Genomic DNA, 24,168 nt, shown 5'->3' with positions numbered 1-24,168 from the left:
CAAGCCCAGAAGTATATTGTATTTTTCAGATGGGATCTGGCTATGTTGTGGAGGCTGGTCTCAAACTCCTGGCCTCAAGCAATCCTCCTGCCTCAGCCTCCTGAGTAGCTGGGATTACAGGAGCTGAGTCACCATTCTCAGCTTCTTATGTTCATTCTTTTGTGCTTCTCTAAAAACATATATAAATGAATTCAAATTCAACATTTAAAAATTTATTTTGCGGCCGGGCGCTGTGGCTCACGCCTGTAATCCTAGCTCTTGGGAGGCCGAGGCGGGCGGATTGCTCAAGGTCAGGAGTTCAAAACCAGCCTGAGCAAGAGCGAGACCCCGTCTCTACTATAAATAGAAAGAAATTAATTGGCCAACTGATATATATATAAAAAATTAGCCGGGCATGGTGGCGCATGCCTGTAGTCCCAGCTACTCGGGAGGCTGAGGCAGAAGGATCACTCGAGCCCAGGAGTTTGAGGTTGCTGTGAGCTAGGACGCCACGGCACTCACTCTAGCCTGGGCAACAAAGCGAGACTCTGTCTCAAAAAAAAAAAAAAAAAATTATTTTGCTTATAAAATTTAAGTGTTATTGTCCAAGGACTGAGCTATCCAAATTATTATAAGTATACAAATCACCAAAACAACACAATTATATAATATGTACATATATAAAATATAGGAATGGCTGGGCATGGTGGCTCACGCCTGTAATCCTAGCACTCTGGGAGGCTGAGGTGGAAGGATTGCTTGAGCGCAGGAGTGTGAGACCAGCCTGAGCAAGAGTGAGACCCCGTCTCTATTATAAATAGAAAGAAATTAGCCTAACAACTAAAAATAGAAAAAATTAGCCTGGCACGGTGGCGCATGCCTGTAGTTCCAGCTACTCAGGAGGCTGAGGCAGGAGAATCGCCTGAGCCCAGGAGTTTGAGGTTGCTGCGAGCTAGGCTGACGCCACGGCACTCTAGCCTGGGCAACAGAGTGAGACTCTGTGGTAAAAAATAAAAAAATAAAATATATGCACATGTAAAATTTTACTGGATGAGTCAACTCTAATGTGTCAACTTAATGTAGTGAATGAAACTTTCCCCCCTCTCAATTATGAATCCAGAAATCAGTATCAATTCTATTTCTTTTTATGTTTATGAATGTATGCCTTTGCCCTGAGAAATCTTAATCACATAAATAAGTAGATGGGACTAGAGTAAGTTTTTCTTATGATGTCATTCAATTCTTTGAGCACCTCCTGAGTCAATTGCTTAAAAAAAATACATACTAATCTAATATTAAAAATTATTTTAATGATGCATGTTTTTTATAATGGCTAACACCAATTGTTGAAAGTAAAGTATTAGAAACTATCTGACTTGCAAAAGGATCTGATACCTAATTCCAAAGAAATTAATTTTATGAATATCAAAACCAATATTTCAAAATATTCTGTTCTTAGCACATCCAAATGGAGTGATAGCTTGGTGTGAGGCACTAGAACACAAAAGTGGCCTAAGGAGGGTGGCCACGCAGGATAGCCTGGTATAGGTTGCTGAAGCCACAGCAGAATGAAAGAGCTGTCCCTTGAGAGAGCCTAAGAGTTGTGACACCCTAATAGCAATGAACACACCTAACTCCAGATCTCGTCCACTAAATACCATTATCCACTAGAAAAACCCAGGGCTCAAGGAAAAAATGGCTGATTCCAAAGCTAGGCAAGGGAAGGCACAAAATGAGTCTGAAACACACTCACATGCCAAAAGGAAAGAGTTTATTGTCAAAAGGACCCCAGAGTCTAGCTCCTACTAGTACAATCTAGGGTAATTTGAAAATCAAAATAAAAAATCATAGTAAATTAAAAACCACTGAACAAAATAGGAAACCATGATCTATACTGATATGATAAATCAATGTAAAAATTGAAAATTTGATGAGAAATAGGATCTTTACATAGTTTTAAAGTACTTCCCACAAAATAATTAAGATAAAAAGGTCAACTTTATAAGCTCAGGGGTATTTTCCAAAAAAAAAAAGGTCAACTTTGCCTTTTTCTGGGGAGAAGTCTGGCAGACACCAACTTAACCACTTCAGTATGAGCGTCGATGACAGCCACAGATGAATGCGCACAGCTGAGCGTCAACTTTAGCCGATAGCCATGATATGACTTTTCTAATTTTTCATTTTATCAAAATAAAATTGTGAACATTTAAAAATAACATAATGAAAACAGGCCGGGCGCTGTGGCTCACGCCTGTAATCCTAGCTCTTGGGAGGCCGAGGCGGGCGGATTGCTCAAGGTCAGGAGTTCAAAACCAGCCTGAGCAAGAGTGAGACCCCGTCTCTGCTATAAATAGAAAGAAATTAATTGGCCAACTGATATATATATAAAAAATTAGCCGGGCATGGTGGCGCATGCCTGTAGTCCCAGCTACTCGGGAGGCTGAGGCAGGAGGATCGCTTGAGCCCAGGAGTTTGAGGTTGCTGTGAGCTAGGCTGACGCCACGGCACTCACTCTAACCTGGACAACAAAGTGAGACTCTGTCTCAAAAAAAAAAAAAAATAAAAATAAAAATAACATAATGAAAACATATATGTATATGTTACCTACTCTGATTTACATTACAAGTAAAGCTGCCTATAAGGTAAAACAAGTTTTCAGTGCTTTAAAGCTTTCCTCATCACACAAGAGCAAAATGGATTTGTCGTCAATGCACAGCACAAACTATCGTGCGGACTATGAGTGCTGGCTGTGGGCAAGGATTCATGGACGGTGAGCGCCATAACGAAGTAGTTACATCAAGTGATGAAACTAAACAAGACCGTGGCCAGGCTTAACGGCTCATGCCTGTAGTCCCAGGTATATGGGAAACTGAGGTGGAAGGACTGCTTGAACCCAGAAGTTTGAGGTTACAGTTGACTATGATTGCATCACTACACTCTAGCCTGGGCGACAGGGCAAGACCAGTCTCAAAAAAAAAAAAAAAAAAAGCCATGCACTCTAAGATGAGGTAAGAACAAAGCTTCATGTCTGCCAAAGATGCAAACCTGAATCTAATCATAAGGAAACATCAGATTAACACAAACTAAGGGACATTCTACAAAATAACTGGCCTGGAATCTTCAAAAGTACAAGGTCATGGCTGGGCACTGTGGCTCATGCCTATAATCCTAGGACTTTGGGAGACCAAGGAGAGAGGATTGCTTGAGGCCAACAGTTCAAGACCATCTTGGGCAACATAGAAAGACCTCACCCTCTACCAAAAAAGAAAAAAGAAAAGAATAATTAGCTAGGTATAGTGGCTCTTGTCTGTAATCCCAGCTACTCAGGAGGACTGCCTGATACCAGGAATTCAAGACCAGCCTGGGCAACACATCCCATCTCTCAAAAAATTTTTTTAAATAATTAGCTAGGCATCGTGGCATGCACCTGCAGTCCCAGCTACTCATGAGGCTGAAGCAGAACGATCACTTGAGCCCAAGAGTTGGTGGTAGCAGTGAGCTATATAATTATGCCATTGCAATCCAGCCTGGGAAACAGAGTGAGACCCCATAAAACATTTGTGGTCAATTCATGAAATTTAAAGGGTCTGAGGAGTAGATGGTAGTAATCAAAGTTAATTTCCTGGTATGGAAAGTTATATTGTGATTATGTATGTAGAAAACACCCACTAATGTATTTGGAATGGTCAACAATTTACTCTCAATTAATTCTAGAAAAAGATTTTGCAAAGAGAAAAGGGTAATAAGGTAATGATAGTCATGACTTTATGCATGTAAATTTGACAATTAAGCTGAACAAATTTCCTGAAAATCATAATTTACCGAAACTAAACTAGATTTTTTTTTTTTTTTTTTTTTTTTTTTTTTTTTTGAGACAGAGTCTCGCTTTGTTGCCCAGGCTAGAGTGAGTGCCGTGGCGTCAGCCTAGCTCACAGCAACCTCAAACTCCTGGGCTCCAGTGATCCTTCTGCCTCAGCCTCCCGGGTAGCTGGGACTACAGGCATGCGCCACCATGCCCGGCTAATTTTTTCTCTATATATATCAGTTGGCCAATTAATTTCTTTCTATTTATAGTAGAGACGGGGTCTCGCTCTTGCTCAGGCTGGTTTTGAACTCCTGACCTTGAGCAATCCGCCCGCCTCGGCCTCCCAAGAGCTAGGATTACAGGCGTGAGCCACAGCGCCCGGCCTAAACTAGATTAAATAAAAAAAATGTAAAGAGTTCTGAATCTATTAAAGAAATTGAACTTGTAATAAAAAAATTTTCCCACATAGAAAACTCCAGACCCAAATGGTTTTACTTATGAATTCCATCAAACATTTAAGAAGGATGTAATACCAATTACACTATTTCAGAACATATAAAAGGAGAGAGTAGGCCAGGCACAGTGGCTCGTCCCTGTAATCCTAGCACTCTGGGAGGCCGAGGTGGGAGGATTGCTCGAGGTCAGGAGTTCAAAACCAGCCTGAGCAAGAGCGAGACCCTGTCTCTACTATAAATAGAAAGAAATTAATTGGACAACTAATATATATAGAAACACTTAGCCGGGCATGGTGGCGCATGCCTGTAGTCCCAGCTACTTGAGAGGCTGAGGCAGTAGGATTGCTTGAGCCCAGGAGTTTGAGGTTGCTGTGAGCTAGGCTGACGCCATGGCACTCACTCTAGCCTGGGCAAAAAAGTGAGACTCTGTCTCAAAAAAAAAAAAGGAAAGAGTAACTCCAACATAATCCTGACACCAGAAAACAATAAAGACCTTATAAAAAAGAAAACCGTGAAAGGCAAAAAAAGGAAGAGGCAAAATCCTCCATGAATACATATGGGAAAAAAACAAAAACTAAAATTATACTACCTGACTTGAGACTTACTTCAGAACTGTATTAACTAATACAGTTATGGTAACTAACTGTTACCATACAGTCATGACTGTATGGTAACAGCCTAAGAATACCCAAATAAATCACGAGAGCGAAAAAGAGAGCCTAGATCCGTATTTTTTTTTTATTTCGGCATATTATGGGGGTACAGATTCTAAGGTTTCAATAAATGCCCATTTCCCCCTTCCCCCCACAAGTCTGAGTCTCCAGCATGACCATCCCCCAGATGGTGCACATCTCACTCATTATATATGTATAAACCCACCCCCCTCCCCCCTCCCACCTGCCCAATACCCTATTACTGTAGTACCTATGTTGTCCACTTAGGTGGTGCTCAGTTAATACCAATTTGCTGGTGAGTATATGTGGTGCTTGTTTTTCCATTCTTGGGATACTTCACTTAGTAGTATGGGTTCCAGCTCTAACCAGGAAAATATAAGATGTGCTATATCACCGTTGTTTCTTAGAGCTGAATAGTACTCCATGGTATACATATACCACATTTTATTAATCCATTCTTGGATTGATGGGCACTTGGGCTGTTTCCACAGCCTTGCAATTATGAATTGTGCTGCTATAAACATTTGAGTGCAGGTGTCTTTTTTGTAGAGTGTCATTGGTAGATCCGCATTTTTAATTCACTTGATTTTTGACAGAAAGGCACCAATGCAATGGGGAATAGAAAAGTCTTTCTAATAAATAGTGCTGAAACCACTCACTAATATGGAAAAGGAAAAAAATGAAATTCAATCCCTCACACCATACACAAACATTAAGATGGATCTTAGACCTACATATGAAAACTAAAAATGTAAATCTTCTAGAAGGAAACAAAAAACATCTTCATGTCCTAGGGAAGAAGTAGACAAAGCCTTCCTAGATAAGACACAAAAAGCAAAAACCATAACAGAAAAGTGTATGTTTTACAAAGAACCTATAGTCAAGCACTCTTTCTAGCTCACAGCAACCTTAAGCTCTTGGGTTCAAGCAATCCTTCTGCCTCAGCCTCCCGAGTAGCTGGGACTACGGGCATGCACCACCATTCCTGGCTAATTTTTTCTATATATTTTTAGTTGGCCAATTAATTTCTTTCTTTTTTAGTAGAGACAGGGTCTCGCTCTTGCTCAGGCTGTTTTCCAACTCCTGACCTTGAGCCATCCACCTGCCTCAGCCTCCCAGAGTGCTAGGATTACAGGCATGAGCCACCGCGCCTGGCCTATAAAAGCACTCTTATAACTGACTGACTAATAAAAAGGAACAACCCAATAGGGGGGAAAAAAGCAAAAAATGTGAAGACACTTCATAAAGGACAATGTAAGAATGCCAAAAAAAGATGAAAAATTACTCAACATCAATAGTCATGAGGGAGATGAGAATGAAAACCATAGTGAGATACTAATACAAACATGCAGAATGATTAAAAGTAGACCACCACCACCAAAAATTTGTGAGAATGAGGATCAACTAGCACTCTCATACTTTGTTTTTGTTTTTGAGACAGAGTCTCACTTTGCTGCCCAGGCTAGAGTCAGTACCGTGGCATCAGCCTAGCTCACAGCAACCTCAATCGCCTGGGCTCAAGCGATCCTACTGCCTCAGCCTCCCGAGGGACTACAGGCATGTGCCACCATGCCTGGCTAATTTTTTGTATATATATTTTTAGTTGGTCAATTAATTTCTTTCTATTTTTAGTAGAGACGGGGTCTCGCTCAGGCTGGTTTTGAACTCCTGACCTCGAGCAATCCGCCCGCCTCCGCCTCTCAGAGTGCTAGGATTACAGGCGTGAACCACCACGCCTGGCCAGCACTCTCATTCTTTGTTGGTGGAAGTGTAAATAAAATAGCATGAACATTTTGAGAAACAAACTATTGTTGCATGCCAAACATGGATAAATCTCAAATGCACAACGCTGAATGAAAGAAGCTTTACACAAAAAAGTAGATATCGTATGATCCTACTTATATGAAGTCCTAGACCAGGCAAAACTAATCTATGTTGAAATAATCAGAATAACAGTTGCCTCTGAAAGGAGGTGGAGTGAGACTAACTAGGAATGGGGTGTGAGGCAACTCTATAGGATAATGAAAATACTGTACATGCTAATAGGGGTATAGGCATTTGTCAAATCTGACTCAAGTGCACACTTAACATTCATGCATGAGACTTTATGTAAATTTTACCTCAAAACATAAATATCAAATTCAATTAATGACTACATGCTAAAGTATTTAGGAAATAAAGGTTACTTATGCTTGCAACTTCTTAAGATTTATGCATGTGATTTTATGTAAATTTTACCTCAAAACATAAACAAACATCAAACTCAATTAATGACTATATGCTAAACTATTTAGGAAGTAAGGTTACCGATGCTTGCAACTTCTGTAGAAATGCATTTAGGGGGGGAAAAAAATAAATGCATTTAAAAAGTTGACTGATTGGCCAGGCGTGGTGGCTCATGCCTATAATCCTAGCACTCTGGGAGGCCAAGGTGAGAGCATCATTTGAGGTCAGGAGTTCAAGTTCACTGCTGAAAAGAGCAAGACCCTGTCTCTATTAAAAATAGTAAAAATTAGCCAGGTGTGGTGGTGCACACCTGTGGTCCCAGTTACTTGGGAGGCTGAGGCAGGAGGATGACTTGAGCCCAGGAGTTTGAGGTTGCTGTGAGCTAGGCTGATGCCACAGCATTCTAGCCCAGGAAACAGAGCAAGATTCTGTCTCAGAAAATAAAAAATAAAAAAATTTAAAAAATTTAAAAATAAAGTTGACTGATGGATGTGTACAGGGAGATACATATTTGATAAAGCAATTATGGTAACTTCATCATAGTTTGAAAATTCTCATAAAAAAAGCTTGGTGGAAGAGAAATGTGAAAGATCTCTATGTACTCTGGTGAAGAGATCACCAAGATGTAGTGTTATATTTTTCATTATATGTTATATATGTAGATTTCATATATTTCATGATTTATAAAAGAGAATATGACATATGCCCTTCTAAAATATGTCAAGTATTATAATACTGTAAGACTCAGACATCTTTCCACTGTAATGACTCAAGCAACTTACACAGCTCAAAAAAGACAAACTGAAAAAAATTAAAATAGAAAAAACCTGAATAATTACTTTTCCTATTTTCAGTATTTTTCAAATGTTTTAACATTATATACATAAAATTTCCTTAAATCAGTAATTGTCAGCTAGAAACTACATCAAAAGGTTTTTTGCCTATTAACCTTCACTGCTACTTAGTACTACTATGAAAATACTATAGCTTGGATTTATTATTTTATAAATTTCAGCTGCCAAGTTTTCTATAAATTGTACTAAGCACAGGCAAATTCATCTTACCAATGAGCGATCAATTATTTAGAATGGTAATATAAAACTTTACCTTAAAATTTATTTTCTTTTTGGTGAGGCACAGTGGCTCACGCCTGTAATCCTAGCATTCTGGGAGGCCAAGGCAGGAGGATTGCTTGAGCTTAGGAGATCAAGACCAACCTGAGCAAGAGTGAGACCCTGTCTCTACCAAAAAAATAGAAAAAATCAGCTGGGCATGGTGTTGAGCACCTGTAATTCCAACTGCTCAGGAGGCTGAGGCAGAAGGATCACTTGAGTCCAGGACTTTAAGGTTGCAGTAAGCTATGATGATGGCACTGCACTCTATCTGGGAATATGAAGTAAGACTCTGTCTTAAAAAAAAAAAATTGATTTCCTTTTTCACATCATTATGGTAAATTGAGTCATTTTTAAAATTTAAAGGTAACACAATACTTTTAGTGACTAATGAGGGGCAAAACAATCAAGTAGAAATACGAATAAAATATTTTTTTTCTCTGAAAAAATAAACTCAACATTTTTTGGTCATAAAATGAGATACTTTAACATAAAATTATAAATTGAGAGTTTAAAAAAAAAACAAAACAGCCGAAGGCAGCAAAAATCATAATACTAACAATGACAAACACAAACCTAACAGGGTAATAGGGTACTTTGCATACCCAGTCACATGTATTACACTCCAGAAATGTAAGTATTTTTAAAATAGTTTTAAAAAGCTTACCCCTTCTGCTTCAAAGGTAATTCAAGTTTAAATATGGTAGCATCATTAACAACTGCTTTATATGCCTGCAAAAAAATAATGTAAAATGAAATATAAACATTACTTCTAGTATTTAAAATACAAATTATTATATTTCTAAAAATACATAAAATATAAATCAGTGTATTTGGCCTGATAGAATTTGCCTAGTCAAAGACTTTAGCAGGCTTTTTGGCATGTTATATTATCAACATTCTCAAGTGAGGTCTTAATCCTGTCTGACAATGACACTATTTTCTCTTGTCCACTCAGTCTCCTATTCTCCTATACAACATTTCGTACCATCTCCTTTCTCCTTAAACTTCCAATATTTCTTCCCCCATGTACATTTTTATCTAATGATGTGGTTTGTTTCCTATTTCACTGAGAAAACTGAAGTAATCAGAATTCTCTCTTCTTACTCCTACATTAATTTCTCCCTCTTCATTGTTTGTATAGCCTCAGCATTAAAAACATATTGTTATGTTTCACATCTTAAAAAATGTCTTTCGGCTTTGTCTATCTTCAGCTAATGCCCCATTTTTCTCTCTCCCTTTAATCTAAAATCCTAGAAGAATTATCTAATTTGCTGACTCCAATTTCTTTCCTGCATTCTTATTAAACACCATTCTAATCATGCTTTCGCACCATCACTGTACACATTTGTTCTTGACAAAGTCACTCCATGTTGGTGAAGTCAAAGGTTATATGACTTACAGAAACAGATTTTAAAACAGCAGATCATGCCCTTCCTCTTGAAAGTACTTTTTCCACTTGTTTTCTAGCACACAGCACTTTCCTGGTCACTCCACTGCTGGTCATTCCTCTCTCATTTTTTTTTTGAGACAGAGTCTCACTTTTTTGCCCAGGCTAGAGTGAGTGCCATGGCATCAGCCTAGCTCACAGCAACCTCAAACTCCTGGGCTCAAGCAATCCTGCTGCCTCAGCCTCCTGAGTAGCTGGGACTACAGGTATGCACCACCATGCCCGGCTAATTTTTTATATATATATATATTAGTTGGCCAATTAATTTCTTTATATTTATAGTAGAGACGGGGTCTCGCTCTTGCTCAAGCTGGTTTTGAACTCCTGACCTCGAGCAATCCTCCCACCTCGGCCTCCCAGAGTACTAGGATTATAGGCGTGAGCCACTGTGCCCGGCCTCGTCTCTCCTTATTAAAGACAGTTCCTCATTTTTCTTACAACCAATATCAGAATGCCTTAGGCCAATAATCCTCAGATCTGTTCTGTTCTATCAGATTCCTTATGTTGGTGATCACAGCCACTGTTAGGGCTTTAAAAACCATCTATTTGCTGAAGTTGCCAAATATACTTTTCCAGCCTCATTATCCTCCTTAACTTCTTCAAAACTGAGTTTCTGATCCCTCTGCAACCATCTCCCTAAAACCTGTTTCCCACACTCTTCCCTATTGCAGTAAACATATTCTTCTAAATGATCAGAAGACAAATCTGAGTGTCATACTTGACTGCTCTCTATCGCATTCTACATCTGATTGATTAGCACATCCTCTATAGTCTATCTTCATAATACAATCAGAAACCCAGCTATCACTTTGGGCATATACCCAAAGGTAATGACATCACCAGCTTATAAAGATATCTGAACTCCCATGTTCACTGCAGCATTATTCACTATAGCCAAAATGTGAAAACAATCTAAATGTCCATCAACAGATACATAAAGAAACTGATACATACATACAATGGAATATTATTCAGCCCTAAAAAATAATTCCATAGGAGTTTTAAAGAATAGATTTTGCCATTTGCCACCACACAAAATGTGCCTGAAGGACATTATGCTAAGTGAAATAAGCCAGACACACACACAAAAATATTATTGTATTAATATCTCATTTATGTGTGGAATCTTACAAAAAAATTCAAATATACAGAGGCAGGAACAAAATAGGGTTACCAGTGGTAAAGGAGACAGGGAAGAAATGGGGAGATGTAGGTCAGAGGATACAAAGTAGCATATACGCAGGATGAACAAGTCTAGAGAACTAATATACAACATGAAGGCTATAGGTAATAAAATTATACTGTTTTGTATATGGGATTTATGCCAAATGAGTAGTCTTTTTTAAATTTTTATTTTCATAATTTTTTTCTTTTGAGACAGAGTCTCACTCTGTTGCATGGGCTAAAGTGCTGTGGCATCAGCCTAGCTCACAGCAACCTTAAACTACTGGGCTCAAGCAATCCTCCTGCCTCAGCCTCCCGAGTAGCTGGGAGTACAGGCATACGCCACCATGCCTGGCTAATTTTTTCTATATATATTTTAATTGGCCAATTAATTTCTTTCTATTTTTAGTAGAGACAGGGTCTCGCTCTTGCCCAGTCTGGTTTCGAACTCCTGACCTTCAGCGATTCGCCTGCCTCGGCCTCCTAGAGTGCTAGGATTACAAGTGTTGGCCACCGTGCCAAGCCCAAATGAGCAGTCTTTAACTGCTCTTGCCACACACACAAAAAAGGTGAAACAATGGATTTGTTAATTTGCTTCACTATAGTAATCTTTTTAATATCTATATGTATCCCATAACAGCATGTTATATATCTTAAATACACACGTTTTAAAAAAGTAAAAGACATTAAATTTGAAAACTTAAAGGTATGTTAGTTAGCCAGTGAGATGACAGGACTGACAGAGCATCAGTGTGGGTGGAGAAGAGCACCTCACTGCAACCTCCAAACCCTAGGCTCAAGTAATACTCCCACCTCAGCCTCCTGAGTAGCTGGGACTATAGGCACATGTCACCATGCTTAGCTAGGTTTAAAAATTTTTTCTAGAGACAGGGTCTTGCTATGTTGCCCAGGCTTGTCTCAAATTCCTGAGGCTCAAGCAATCCTCCTGCCTCACCTTTCCCAGGTGTTGGGATTATAGACATGAGCCACCACACCCAACCCAAATTCTTTCAATGACTTCCCAACCTACTCACAGTAAAAAACCAAACTCCTTACCATCACTCAGAGTCTTATTTGATTTGGCTTCCCATTACCTTCCTGACTTCATTTCCTGTTATTCTCCCCCTCACTTCAATCCACTCTCACCACAATGACTTCTTTTCCTGGAACATGACAGGTATATTCCTGCCTTAGAGCTTTTGAATCTACTGTTTCCTCTGGCTAAAACACTCTTCCTTCAGTAGCCACATGACTTATTCCTTCATCACCTTCAGTCTGGATTTAAATGGCAACTCAACAAAGCCTATGCAAGCTATACAATTTAAGACTTCAAACTACCCCACCACCTCCGTATTCCCTAACTCCTTCCCTACTCTACCTACTTATTTTAAAATAGACTAGAAAAAAAATCCAGAAAACTGATTGCCTAATAACTGAATGGTTATTAAACTAACCATTCAAACTTGGAAAGTAATTAAAAGTAACCAAAGGGGAAGAAACTAATGGCAATTTCTTCTGATTACTAGTGAGAACGGGAAAAGATGGTATGTAATATAAATGCTTCCCCGGAAAGCAAGGATAAATATAACACAACTCTTGAAGGGGCCTATGAAGGGACAGAGGATGGAGGAATCAACTCTGCTTGGGATGCACTATGGAGGGGGGTGGGATAGAATCAATAACACTCCAGAGGAATTATACTTTCAACTGGATCTTAAAAGGAAGGATGAACAGGAATTCAATAATTGGTAATATCCATGACCATTGTGCAGTTAAAAAAAAATAAATAAAAATAATTGGTAATATCCAAAAACAGGAAAACATCCTTAGAAAAATGAGGAAGAGAGCAACTTTCTAGCTAAATTCTAGTTCACAAGGATACTCAATGCTTACAAAATGCTTACAAAAACATATACCAAACCAAATATAGTTGTGCTCCACTGATGAAAAATTGGAATTGCTAGGTTCATAGTTTCCAATTTAGTAGCATAAGAATGTAAATTAATAAAAGTCAATTATAACTAATTAATACAAAGTGTTAATATACAGGAACATATACCTTATCTCTTGCAGTAAGAAATCGTGGGTCATCTTGAAAAGCTTCTTTGACGAGTTTACTAAATCTATTAAATAGTGTAAGTAATTGCTCAACATATTTCTCAGAGTCCTAGAAACAAAATGTTTTATATTTAATTGAAATTTTAAAAAGAAAAGAATAACATAAAAATGAGAAAACAGATAAACATAATTTTAATAAAAGACTATAGTTTAAAATTGGGGAAAATTTTTCTTAAAATTAAAAGGCGTTTTAATATCACTGTTTTGCTATTCCAATTACTATTTTAAATACTCAATCTGCTTTTTTGAGACAGACTTTTACTGCTGCCCAGGCTAGAATGCTGTGGCATCAGCCTAGCTCACAGCAACCTCCAACTCCTGGGCTCACGCAATCCTACTGCCTCAGCCTCCCAAGTAGCTGAGACTATAGATGCTCACCACCATGCCTGGTTAATTTTTTTTTTTTTTTTTTTAGTAGAGATGGGGTCTCACTCTTGCTCAGGCTGGTCTTGAACTCCTGAGTTCAAGCAATGTTCTCACCAACCTTCCAGAGTGCTAGGATTACAGGCGTAAGCCACTGCACCTGGCCTAATCCTTCATTTCTTATTTTAACTTTTTTATTTATAATAGACATATAATAATTATGTATTTATAGTCTTTTAGCTGTCTTGAAATATGTACTACATTGTTATTTACTAGTCACAATACTGTGTAACAGAAGACCAAAACTTATTCTTGTCTTTTTGTGCACTCTGCATTCAGAGAAAATTCTCTAGTAATGAACTACAGAAATGATCCTTGAAAGTATAGTCTTTCATTCTTATTTTCTAACTGTAAGTTTATACCCATTGATCAACCTCTTTTAGTTCCTACCTCCCTCTACCCTCCCCAGCCTCTGGTAACTACTATCCAATCCTGCATTTTTAAAAATAACCTTGATACATATCTATCATTGTCACTGAAGAAAACTTACAGTAGTAATAGTTTCAGCAGCTGCTACCATATCTGCTAGGCCAGCACTAATGATATGTTCCTCCAAGTCTTTCAACATTGGCTCTATTCCATTGGGAACTTTGTCCATCAATGAAAACATCAAATGCAATTCTAAAAGGACAGAACACATTCATGTAATCATTTCATGCACTAGAATAAAGTTTCTCTCTGGTTTATATCATGAAATGCCTATGGTAGTAAGAGTTTGGAGAACTATTAGTTGGAAGTTTGTATCGTTAATAGTATTCTGTGGATACTATGTTTAGGAGTTGTTTCAGTAGGCAAGACTTTCTGATACACCTTCTCTATTTGACAAAAATTATTTTTTAAAAAATCTCGTTAAAAGTGATCAAACACTACAAAACCCAACTCCTTTAAGAAGTGAATCATTTGATCTCAAATGTGATGGAATATTTTTTATTCTAAGTACAAAAGTATACACAGGACGGGTGCGGTGGCTCACGCCTGTAATCCTAGCTCTCTGGGAGGCCAAGGCGGGCGGATCCTTTGAGCTCAGGAGTTCGAAACCAACCTGAGCAAGAGCGAGACCCTGTCTCTACTATAAATAGAAAGAAATTAATTGGCCAATTAATATATATATAGAAAAAATTAGCCGGGCATGGTGGTACATGCCTGTAGTCCCAGCTACTCGGGAGGCTGAGGCAGAAGATCGCTTGAGCCCAGGAGTTTGAGGTTGCTGTGAGCCAGGCTGACACCATGGCACTCACTCTAGCCTGGGCAACAAAGTGAGACTCTGTCTCAAAAAAAAAAAAAAAGAAAAAAAAAGTATACACAGAAGATGAGTACATTTCATAAAGTAGTTGCAATATTAAAAAACTGTAAAAATTATAACACTATAGCCAGAAACATAAGTATTCAGGATGATAATATAAAACTGTATTCATAAAGTTATTCATTTATTATACTATTTAATTGACCGTCACAAAAACCCTACCTCACAGTACAAGTCATCACTAAATAAACCCTTTTGAATGGAGTCTAACATGGATCAGACATAAATCTACATAGATTGGCATATAGAATTCAAATTATTTTGTTTATGCCAATAAGCAGATTGCTTTTTTTTTTTTTTTTCTTGAGACAGAGGCTCACTCTGCTACATGGGCGAAAATGCCATGGCATAAGCCTGGCTCACAGCAACCTCAAATTCCTGGGCTCAAGCGATCCTTCTGCCTCAGCCTCCCAAGTAGCTGGGACCACAGGCATGCACCACTATGCCCAGCTATTTTTTTCTACATATTTTTAGTTGGCCAATTAATTTTTTTCCATTTTTAGTAGAGACGGGAGTCTCTCTCTTGCTCAGGCTAGTTTTAAATTCCTGACCTTGAGCGATACTCCTGCCTCAGCCTCCCAGAGTGCTAGGATTACAGGCATGAACCACCACCAGATTGCTTTTTACTATAAAATTATTCCTAAAAAGTATGAACTTAAGTGAACTGAAATATGTACTTTAAATGCAACTAGAGATTAAATGGGACCTTGCAGCTATACATAATAAAATCTGGAGAGTAACCCATCAAAATGTTAAAAGTGGTTAATTTGGGGGTAGTAGGAACATGGGCAATTTTTAAAAATATTAATTTGTTATATATTTACTACCTCTCAAAACATACTTTTAGTAAGAAAATATTTAATAAAAAATACACTTCAGAAATCTTATGAAATATTTTGGGGTGATGAAGATTATTAACATGGAATGTTTTATTAATCTCTAAACAGATTCACCAGAAGGTTCCACACAAAAGTCAAATACTTAGTTCTACCTTATAACACATGTTTATAATTTAAATTGGCCTTTAAAAGTAGAGCCCTATTTTTGAGGAAATTCACCATGTACACACAAGTATTAATACCTAAATCTACAAACTCCTTAGCAGTGCTTCTGTGTTAGATATTTTATCATTTTCCTTAAGCATAGTTCGCTCTAACAAATATACTCACATGTGAAAAAATGATCTAACAGCAATTTATTAAGTGATTTGTTTCAAAGATACCCTTTTTAAAAAATTATGGTAACTTTTTGTTATGTTTTACCTACTTTCAGTTTCATTTCGTTTGATCATGCCTTGGCACTCTGCTAAGATAGTCTCCTTAAATGATGTCACCAGGGCATTTACACAGCATTCCATGAGCTGAAACATAAAAAATTAGTCAAGACTGTTATAAGCTTTACAGCACAAATCTATTCCACTTCACAAACAGAAAAAAACTAAGTATACTGAAAGTATATTTTACTTACCTTTTACTATGGATTATTGAAAATGGATACTCTACATTAGTTTACCAAAGTAAATTTCCCCTTAAGGAAAAAGCTATGGAATTTAGGTTCTCTTTAGAAATTTAAACAAAATATACAAAAACAGAAAAGAAATTTTAACAGAAGTCCCCCAAGGAAGGGAGAAAAAAACCAAAGTACTAAAAACCAAAATGAAAAAACAAACTTTGATTAACTCTTCCTATCTGGAGAGAACCTATATTGGAATTAGATTCTGAAAATTTAAAAGTATGAATAAATTAATTCAACAAACCATTACTGGATGCCTAGTATGTGTGGGCATCAAAGAAGTGTTTAAGAGACAAAGAAGAGTAAGATATAACCCCTGCTCTGGAAGAGATCACTGTCTAATTGAGGGTGAGGGAGCAGGGTAAGGTTAAACTGCTAAATATAACTCAGTTAAGTGGCAGTACATGCATATACAAACACACACAAAAAACAAATAAACAAAAACAAGCTAAGAAACTACTTTTCTGGGGTATTTAAAAAGGCCTCATTCACGAATTGATATATAAATTGGATCTTGAAAAGTAAGTCCTAAAATAAGGATTAAGTATTCTAGGAATAATAAAAAACTAAAAATGGCAGAGAACAGATAGTATAAGAGAAGGCTAGAAAGATAGACTGGAACCAGATGGTGAATGAAAATCTATGATTTGAGATTTTATTCTATAGGTAGGAAAGAAGAACTAATGAAGTTTTAAACAAAGGATAAATGTAATGCGATTCTCCTCCCCTCAAGTCATTCTTAGGGATTAGTGTAATGGCAGTAAGGTAGGTGGTATGGAGTAAGTGGTAGGGAGACAGTAAAAGAGAATGGTGAAATACTCCAAGTAAGATGGCAGGGTCTAGTGTTCTAGCAGGTTATCAGGTAAATCCCTACATGGGACAGAAAATTTCTACACCACCCCTACTCCCTCATAGCATGTAATTATTTACTCCTCTTGCAAGGATCAAAGAAAACTAACAGGTAGTAAGTACTGATGCAAAGTACACTAAGGCTCATGTATCACTTCTTAAAAGTAAATCATCTATCTATATCAAGGAAGGGAATTATGTGTCTCTTAAAAATACTTTTAAAAAATTCCTTTGGAACTCACATAATGTTTATAATTACTGAAGCTGAATTTAGGTAATAGGGATTCATTACACTATTCTTCCTACTTTTTAAAATGTTTAAAAATTTCCCAGGAAGTTTTTTTCAAGTCACTCTTCGAGAACTATGCTAATAACTTTTTAATCCATGTATCTCAATTTCTGTCCTAAGAAAATAATATATACATGAAGTAGATGAGAAATTCTTGCCTTGCAAGGTGAGAATTTCTGGCTCAACCACTGAGTAATCTTATTCTATACCAGCTCTAAAATAGGAACAACTGAACATTCCTACCTTGAGCAGCAAAACCAGACTAAGAATAGGTAAATCTAACTATTCTAACAGAGAGGGCAATCTAAATAAGCTCTAAACTATTTAATTGAAAACTTTCATTTAAACATTATCTTGTTTATTGGTAGTCCAAATTTCACACATTCCAAACATCTAGACCACTATGGTTCAGATTGTATGTTGTGAGATCAGTTTTAATGGCTGTTACCAACTTTATAAAAAATGACAATAGAACAAAACAAAAATTATTAGAGTGCATCAGATGTCATAACAATGAATATTATTTCATAAAAGTTTTGTCTCAGATATGTATAAATAAACATAGCATATACTAACTCACAATATAACATGTATTTCTTATTGTGGGTTACCATGAAGATTAAAATGAGAAGCTAGGCCGAGCGCAGTGGCTCACGCCTGTAATCCCAGCACTTTGGGAAGCCGAGGTGGGTGCATCGCTCAAGGTCAGGAGTTCGAAACCAGCCTGAGCAAGATCGAGACCCTGTCTCTACTAAATATAGAAAGAAATTAACTGGCCAACTAAAAACAGATAGAAAAAATTAGCCAGGCATGGTGGCACATGCCTGTAGTCCCAGCTACACGGGAGGCTCAAGGAGGATCACTTGAGCCCAGGAGTTTGAGGTTGCTGTGAGCTAAGCTGACGTCACAGCACTCTAGACCGGGCAACAAAGTGAGACTCTGTCTCAAAAAAAAAAAAGGATGGCCGGGCGCTGTGGCTCACACCTGTAATCCTAGCACTCTGGGAGGCCGAGGCAGGCGGATTGCTCAAGGTCAGGAGTTCGAAACCAGCCTGAGCAAGAGCGAGACCCTGTCTCTACTATAAATAGAAAGAGACTAATTGGCCAACTAATATATATAGAAAAAATTAGCCGGGCATGGTGGGGCGCATGCCTGTAGTCCCAGCTACTCGGGAGGCTGAGGCAGGAGGATCGCCTGAGCCCAGGAGTTTGAGGTTGCTGTGAGCTAGGCTGAAGCCACGGCACTCACTCTAGCCTAGGCAACAAAGCGACTCTGTCTCAAAAAAAAAAAAAAAAAAAAAAAAAGGAGAGGCTAAATTGACACAATATTTGAAGTAAACTAAACAAAATTTGATAACTGCTTAAATGAAAGGCATGAGGGAAACAAAAGGCTGTTGAATCAGTTTCTACCTGGAGAGGTTAAACAAATTAATAGGTACCTTTTAATAAGCATTTACTTTGTACCAGATGCTATGCTAAATACTTTATGTTACACAGATTATCTCATTTAACCCACATGACAACCTTTTGAAGCAGATATTTACTTTGTGAGGACATAGGATGAGGGTGGCTGAATAACTTGCAAACACTGCAGTTAGTTCATAAGGCCTTGAGCTATAATTGTAGGCTAGGTATGTAGCTCCACAGCCTCTGACTTTTCTTACTACATCAATAGTTGTATATATTTAGTAATGGATATATGCTCAGAACTGAGTTAAACATTTTAAAGAATAGAGAAGTACAAAAAATGGTTCATACCCTCAATGATCTTACAATCCAGTTGGAGACACATAACTACCGTGTTTCCATGAAAATAAGACCTACCCATAAAATAAGCCCTAGCAGGATTTCTAAGTATTTGGGCAATATAAGCCCTACCCTGAAAATAAGACCTAGTGATGGACGTGGCTACGCAGCGTATCTGCACAACCCATGCATTTCATCCCGGAGCAGTAAAGAAGACCAGCGGCCCTTCTCATCTGCCCCATCGTGACAGCTACTATCCCAGAGGTGACCAGAAAGGTACGGGCAGCCCCACCAACAAGGTCAGCTCCCCGTCAGGTCCCAGCTATCCTGTGCGTGTCCTAGGGTATCTTCTTGAGGAAAACTAAATAACAGACTCTGTCTTATATTTGAGGAAACACGGCACATACCTAAAAATGTGCGCATGCTTCTTATGTACAGAGACATATGAAAAGAAGTTCAACTTCACTAATAAACAAAGAAATGGAAATACATGCATCATCACTACATTATAAACTTCACAAGGACAGAGACTGTGCTCTGTCCACGGCTATATAGTCACAGCCTCACACACACAACAAAGCAGTCCATGATTTGCTACTAAATCTAGTGGTAAAAACTAGATTAGGTACTACGAGAATTCAAATAAGAGGAAATTGATAAAGGCTAGAGAATCTGAGCTATATTATTACAAGATGGGTCATATGGATCCTCATAAGGATGTGGATAGGCAGAAAAGTACCACATGACTAAAATGAATCCGAGAAAAAAATGAATAGGATAAATTATATCAATGAGGAAATACTTCTTATTATAGCATAGTAACTCTTGCTAGACAGTATTAAGTTAGAAAATTAGGTTAGAGCCAAATTATGAAGGGTCTTGAAAATTAGGGATATAAAACAATGATACTCTAGCTTTTGAATAAAGAAGTAAAACAAAACTGAAAGTAATATTTATGAAAGATTAGCCTGAACTCACAAAAGAAGAAATACAAATGGTCAATGATAAGAATAAAGATGTAGGCTATAGCCAGGCATGGTGGCACATGCCTGTGGTCCCAGCTACTTGGGAGGCTGAGGCAGAAGGATCACTTGAGCCCAGGAGTTGAGGTTGCTGTGAGCTAGCCTGGGCAACAGAGTGAGATTCTGTCTTAAAAAAACCCAACAAGATGCAGGCTAGCCTAGGCAACATAGCAAGACCTTATGTCTACACATAATTTTAAAAATTAAAAAAAATATGCCCAGCCTCATTAGCAAGTTTTAAATGCACATAAAATATTTTAAAATCTATGATACTGGGAGACTGGCAAGAATTAATAGACTGACAAAACCCAGATCAATTAAGGTATGGATAAACAGGTACAGGTACATTGTTGATGGGAATTACTACATTTCTGAAAATCAGTTTGCTATTTATTATGCAGCAATTTATAAAAAGTTCACACCCTTTGCTTCAGCAATCTCATTACCAGGAGATTCCATTCCTAGAAAAACCAGGTGTGAGAAAGGATGTAAGCACAAGGATGTTAAAAAGATACAGCATATCAGGATATTCCAGGAAGCACTACTTATAAGCAATGAACTATAAATAATGAAAATGGTTATCAGAGGACTGGTTAGGAATATTACTGTACATACATGTTATGTTGTTATAACATAGATGTGTCTAGAATTTTAAAAGTACAATTTCATAAATTTCTTTTAAAATGCTAGAACACAAGGAAGGGAGGGAAGGAAAGAAAAGGGAGGAAAGGAGGAAGGAAAGAAAGGAAAAGAGGAAAAAAAGAGAAAAGGATCAGGCAAACAAATATGACAAAATGATAACTGTTGAATCTGGAGGCTGGGTAGGAGGGTAGGATTCATGATACTATTTTCTTGTGTAAATATTTGAAAACTTTCATAATGACGCTTTTAAAAAACGATAAAGAAAATAATTATGGTATATATCCCTGTGTACTGAAAAATCCTTCAGAAAACTATTTTGCCTAGGCAAAAAAAGAAAAGGGTGATTATTAGAATTCTCTCCTTATTTCAAATGAGTCTTGTCCTAACAAGAGTTAGTTCCTTGAGGACAGAGACCCTATTATTCCTCTATAGTATTTCTTCCCCATCATTTACCAAAGTACTACATACAGAGTTGATCCTAAATATATACTTGTTATTTGAAAATACATCTTGAATGGAAAGGACAGTGATAAACCATCTCTCTCACCTGTATTCCCTTTCTGTCTCCTTTTGCTAGCTTCCGTGAAGAAAAAACCTTTTTGCCATATGCCATCAATTCCTGTATTTGTTTGCCTGAGATGAGCACAACTTCTAAATCCATAGCAATCTCTCCCAGAGGTCTGCAAGGTGAAACACTTTAACTATCAATGTGCTTGATGTTTCACCCTCCTCTATAGCAAGACTATCGACTCTTCAAAGACAATGCTTGCCATAAACCACAGCGGGCACTCAGTAAGTATTTGTTGAATGAATGAATTCATAGGTCTGTGAATATGAAAGGTGGGACAGGTAGGCTAAGGGATGTGGTAAATTCTTTTAGTGGTATTCACCTTGCACAATTCTACTTCACTGAAATTTGGTAAAAAGCAACAAGAATAATTCTGATTTTCATTAGTCAAATAACCTGTGTAAGTAATAATTTGCTTTGCCTCAGCTATAAAATGAGAGTTGAACTAAAAATTATCTTAAGTTTCTCCATTTAAGATTCTACTTCATCATTATCAAGCCCTTACCCATAAAAGGTATCTATAATATTTTCAACAACTAATTTATACTATGTGTGGTAGGCTATTCTCAAAACTAATTTCTCTTTCTAGAGAACACTGGCCTGAAAGAAAAAAATAAAATAAAATTAAAAAAAAAACAAAAAAAAAAACAACTAATTTCTCTTGGCCTACATAGTTTGGTTAAGATTCTTTTTCTATTCCTGATGCATGTGTGAAAAAAAAAGATTCTTTTTCTACCATTATAACTAGTAGTGATTGCTTAATTTCTAAACTAGTTAAACAAGTAACACTTTATATAAAGCAATGAAATGTCTGAACTCACCTTGACTATTTGGATACCACTGTTCAGATATCAAAATACTGAAGGTTAATAAGTACTTATTGATGTTAATAATTTATAACTTGTGACCTAGTTGCTTGTTCAGTTTTTAAAATCTATTTTGCATAGGTATTAAAATAGTTTCTATTTGTCTTAGAATTAGTAAGCAACACTCTCCAAACCAGAGCTCTTTTACTATTAGTAAAAGATATCATGCCAGGGACAATGCTTACATGTTATTATCATATTTCATTTAATTCTGATAACCCACATGGGTATTATTCCATTTTACAGTTAGGAAAACAGGCATTACCAAGGTTGACAACATGCCAAAGTACAGCACCTGGTAAAATAACAACAGTGGAAATCAAATCTTCATCTGATTCCAACATATGTTATACCCTAACCACTTTAATACACTGCCTTCCTATCTGTGCCCTCTGGTCAGAAATCAAGATTTGCACTACTGGCTGGGCGCGGTGGCTCACACCTGTAATCCTAGCACTCTGGGAGGCCTAAGAGGGAAGACTGGAGGATGGCTTGAGCTCAGGAGTTCGAGACCAGCCTGAGCAAGAGCGAGACCTCGTCTCTACTATAAATAGAGAGAAATTAGCCAAACAACTAAAAATAGAAAAAATCAGCTGGGCATGGTGGTACATGCTTGTAGTCCAAGCTAGTAGGGAGGCTGAGGCAGGAGGATCACTTGAGCCTAGGAGTTTGAGGTTGCTGTGAGCTAGGTTGATGCCATGGCACTCTAGCCTGGGGAAAAGAGCGAGATTCTGTCTCAAAAAAAATATATTTGCACTACCAATTCACTCTTCCATCACTGTATTGCATAAACAATCCATTTTATTCTAGTGTCACCCTGAGGATAGGGACCAGTTCTATCTTATTATCCTCCACTAGCATAAACCCTGACACACTATAGGTATGTGATAAATACAAACTGAATGCGCTCAGGAAATACTAAGGTATGTAGGACTGTCACCTAAAAACTAGGAGCTATACACAACTTTAAGTAATTCAGGCTTACATTTTTTTTCCTACTCTTTTCTTCTGGTTGTATCATTTTTGCTGTCAATATGCCTGTTCTGCAGCATAGCTCTGAAGCCTCTTACCTTGTTTTACTAATAACACTGCTGCTCATCTGCTAGAGGCCTACCCAGTGATAACCAAGCTTATTAGAAATGACTGTAAAACTGGATCAGAGTAGGGCCTAATGGCTCTTTATAAGTAAATGTGTCAGAGTGGGGCTTCAGACATCTAATGCAATACTCCGCTGCTCACAACTCTTGAACTAACTTACTTTCTAGATTCTCCACTGAATTGCAAACAGCTAAAATTGCTAAAAGGGCTGTCTTCTGGATAAGTCAAGTATTACTATATTATACATACTATAAACACATATACACTGGCACCAAGCATGCTTACACACATGTGCAGACACATACAAAACATCAACTGATCCAAGTTTGGGCACTTGACCCAACCTGGGTCAATTACAGCAGGGCTAATTAAAACCAGTGGGGGGGCTGGGTGCAGTGGCTCACGCCTGTAATCCTAGCACTCTGAGAGGCTGAGGCAAACATATCGCTCAAGGTCAGGAGTTTGAAACCAGCCTGAGCAAGAGAGAGACTCTGTCTCTACTAAAAATAGAAAGAAATTAATTGGCCAACTAAACATATATAAAAAAAATTAGTCAGGCATGGTGGCTCATGCCTGTAGTCCCAGCTACTCGGGAGGCTGAGGCAGGAGGATCGCTTGAGCCCAGGAGTTTGAGGTTGCTGTGAGCTAGGCTGACACCACGGCACTCTAGCCCGAGCAACAGAGTGAGACTCTGTCTCAAAAAAAAAAAAAAAAAAAACCTAGTGGGAGAAGACTGTCATCCCTTCTCAGGTCACAAACTAGAAAGATAGGTTGGCAGCTTTTATGGTCCCAACCTCTACAAAAAGCCTATCAACTGTAATAGATAATGAAACAGACCAGCAAAAATACATACCTAGAAAGTCTTGGC

At 37.8% G+C, this 24,168-nt stretch overlaps 1 protein-coding gene and 1 pseudogene across 3 annotated transcripts in view; both read right to left on the bottom strand.

Annotated features, from left to right (window-relative positions):
- The window catches only part of CUL5 (cullin 5), a 96,310-nt gene that overhangs the window by 15,073 nt on the left and 57,069 nt on the right, over positions 1-24,168 (bottom strand). For all 3 annotated transcript variants that reach the window (XM_076002482.1, XM_076002484.1, XM_076002483.1), the window contains 4 exons: positions 15,976-16,069; positions 13,897-14,027; positions 12,925-13,032; positions 8,919-8,983 (listed from right to left, as the gene is read on the bottom strand). In XM_076002482.1, coding sequence (XP_075858597.1) covers positions 8,919-8,983; positions 12,925-13,032; positions 13,897-14,027; positions 15,976-16,069 — 398 coding nt within the window. The remainder of the gene's footprint in view (positions 1-8,918; positions 8,984-12,924; positions 13,033-13,896; positions 14,028-15,975; positions 16,070-24,168) is intronic.
- On the bottom strand, positions 13,642-13,737 carry LOC142870693 (uncharacterized; annotated as a pseudogene).

The sequence above is a fragment of the Microcebus murinus genome, chromosome 4 (assembly GCF_040939455.1).
Source record: "Microcebus murinus isolate Inina chromosome 4, M.murinus_Inina_mat1.0, whole genome shotgun sequence".
Taxonomy (NCBI): Eukaryota; Metazoa; Chordata; class Mammalia; order Primates; family Cheirogaleidae; genus Microcebus; species Microcebus murinus.
Note: the sequence above shows the minus strand (reverse complement) of the source record. Positions and strands in the feature narration are given on the sequence as shown.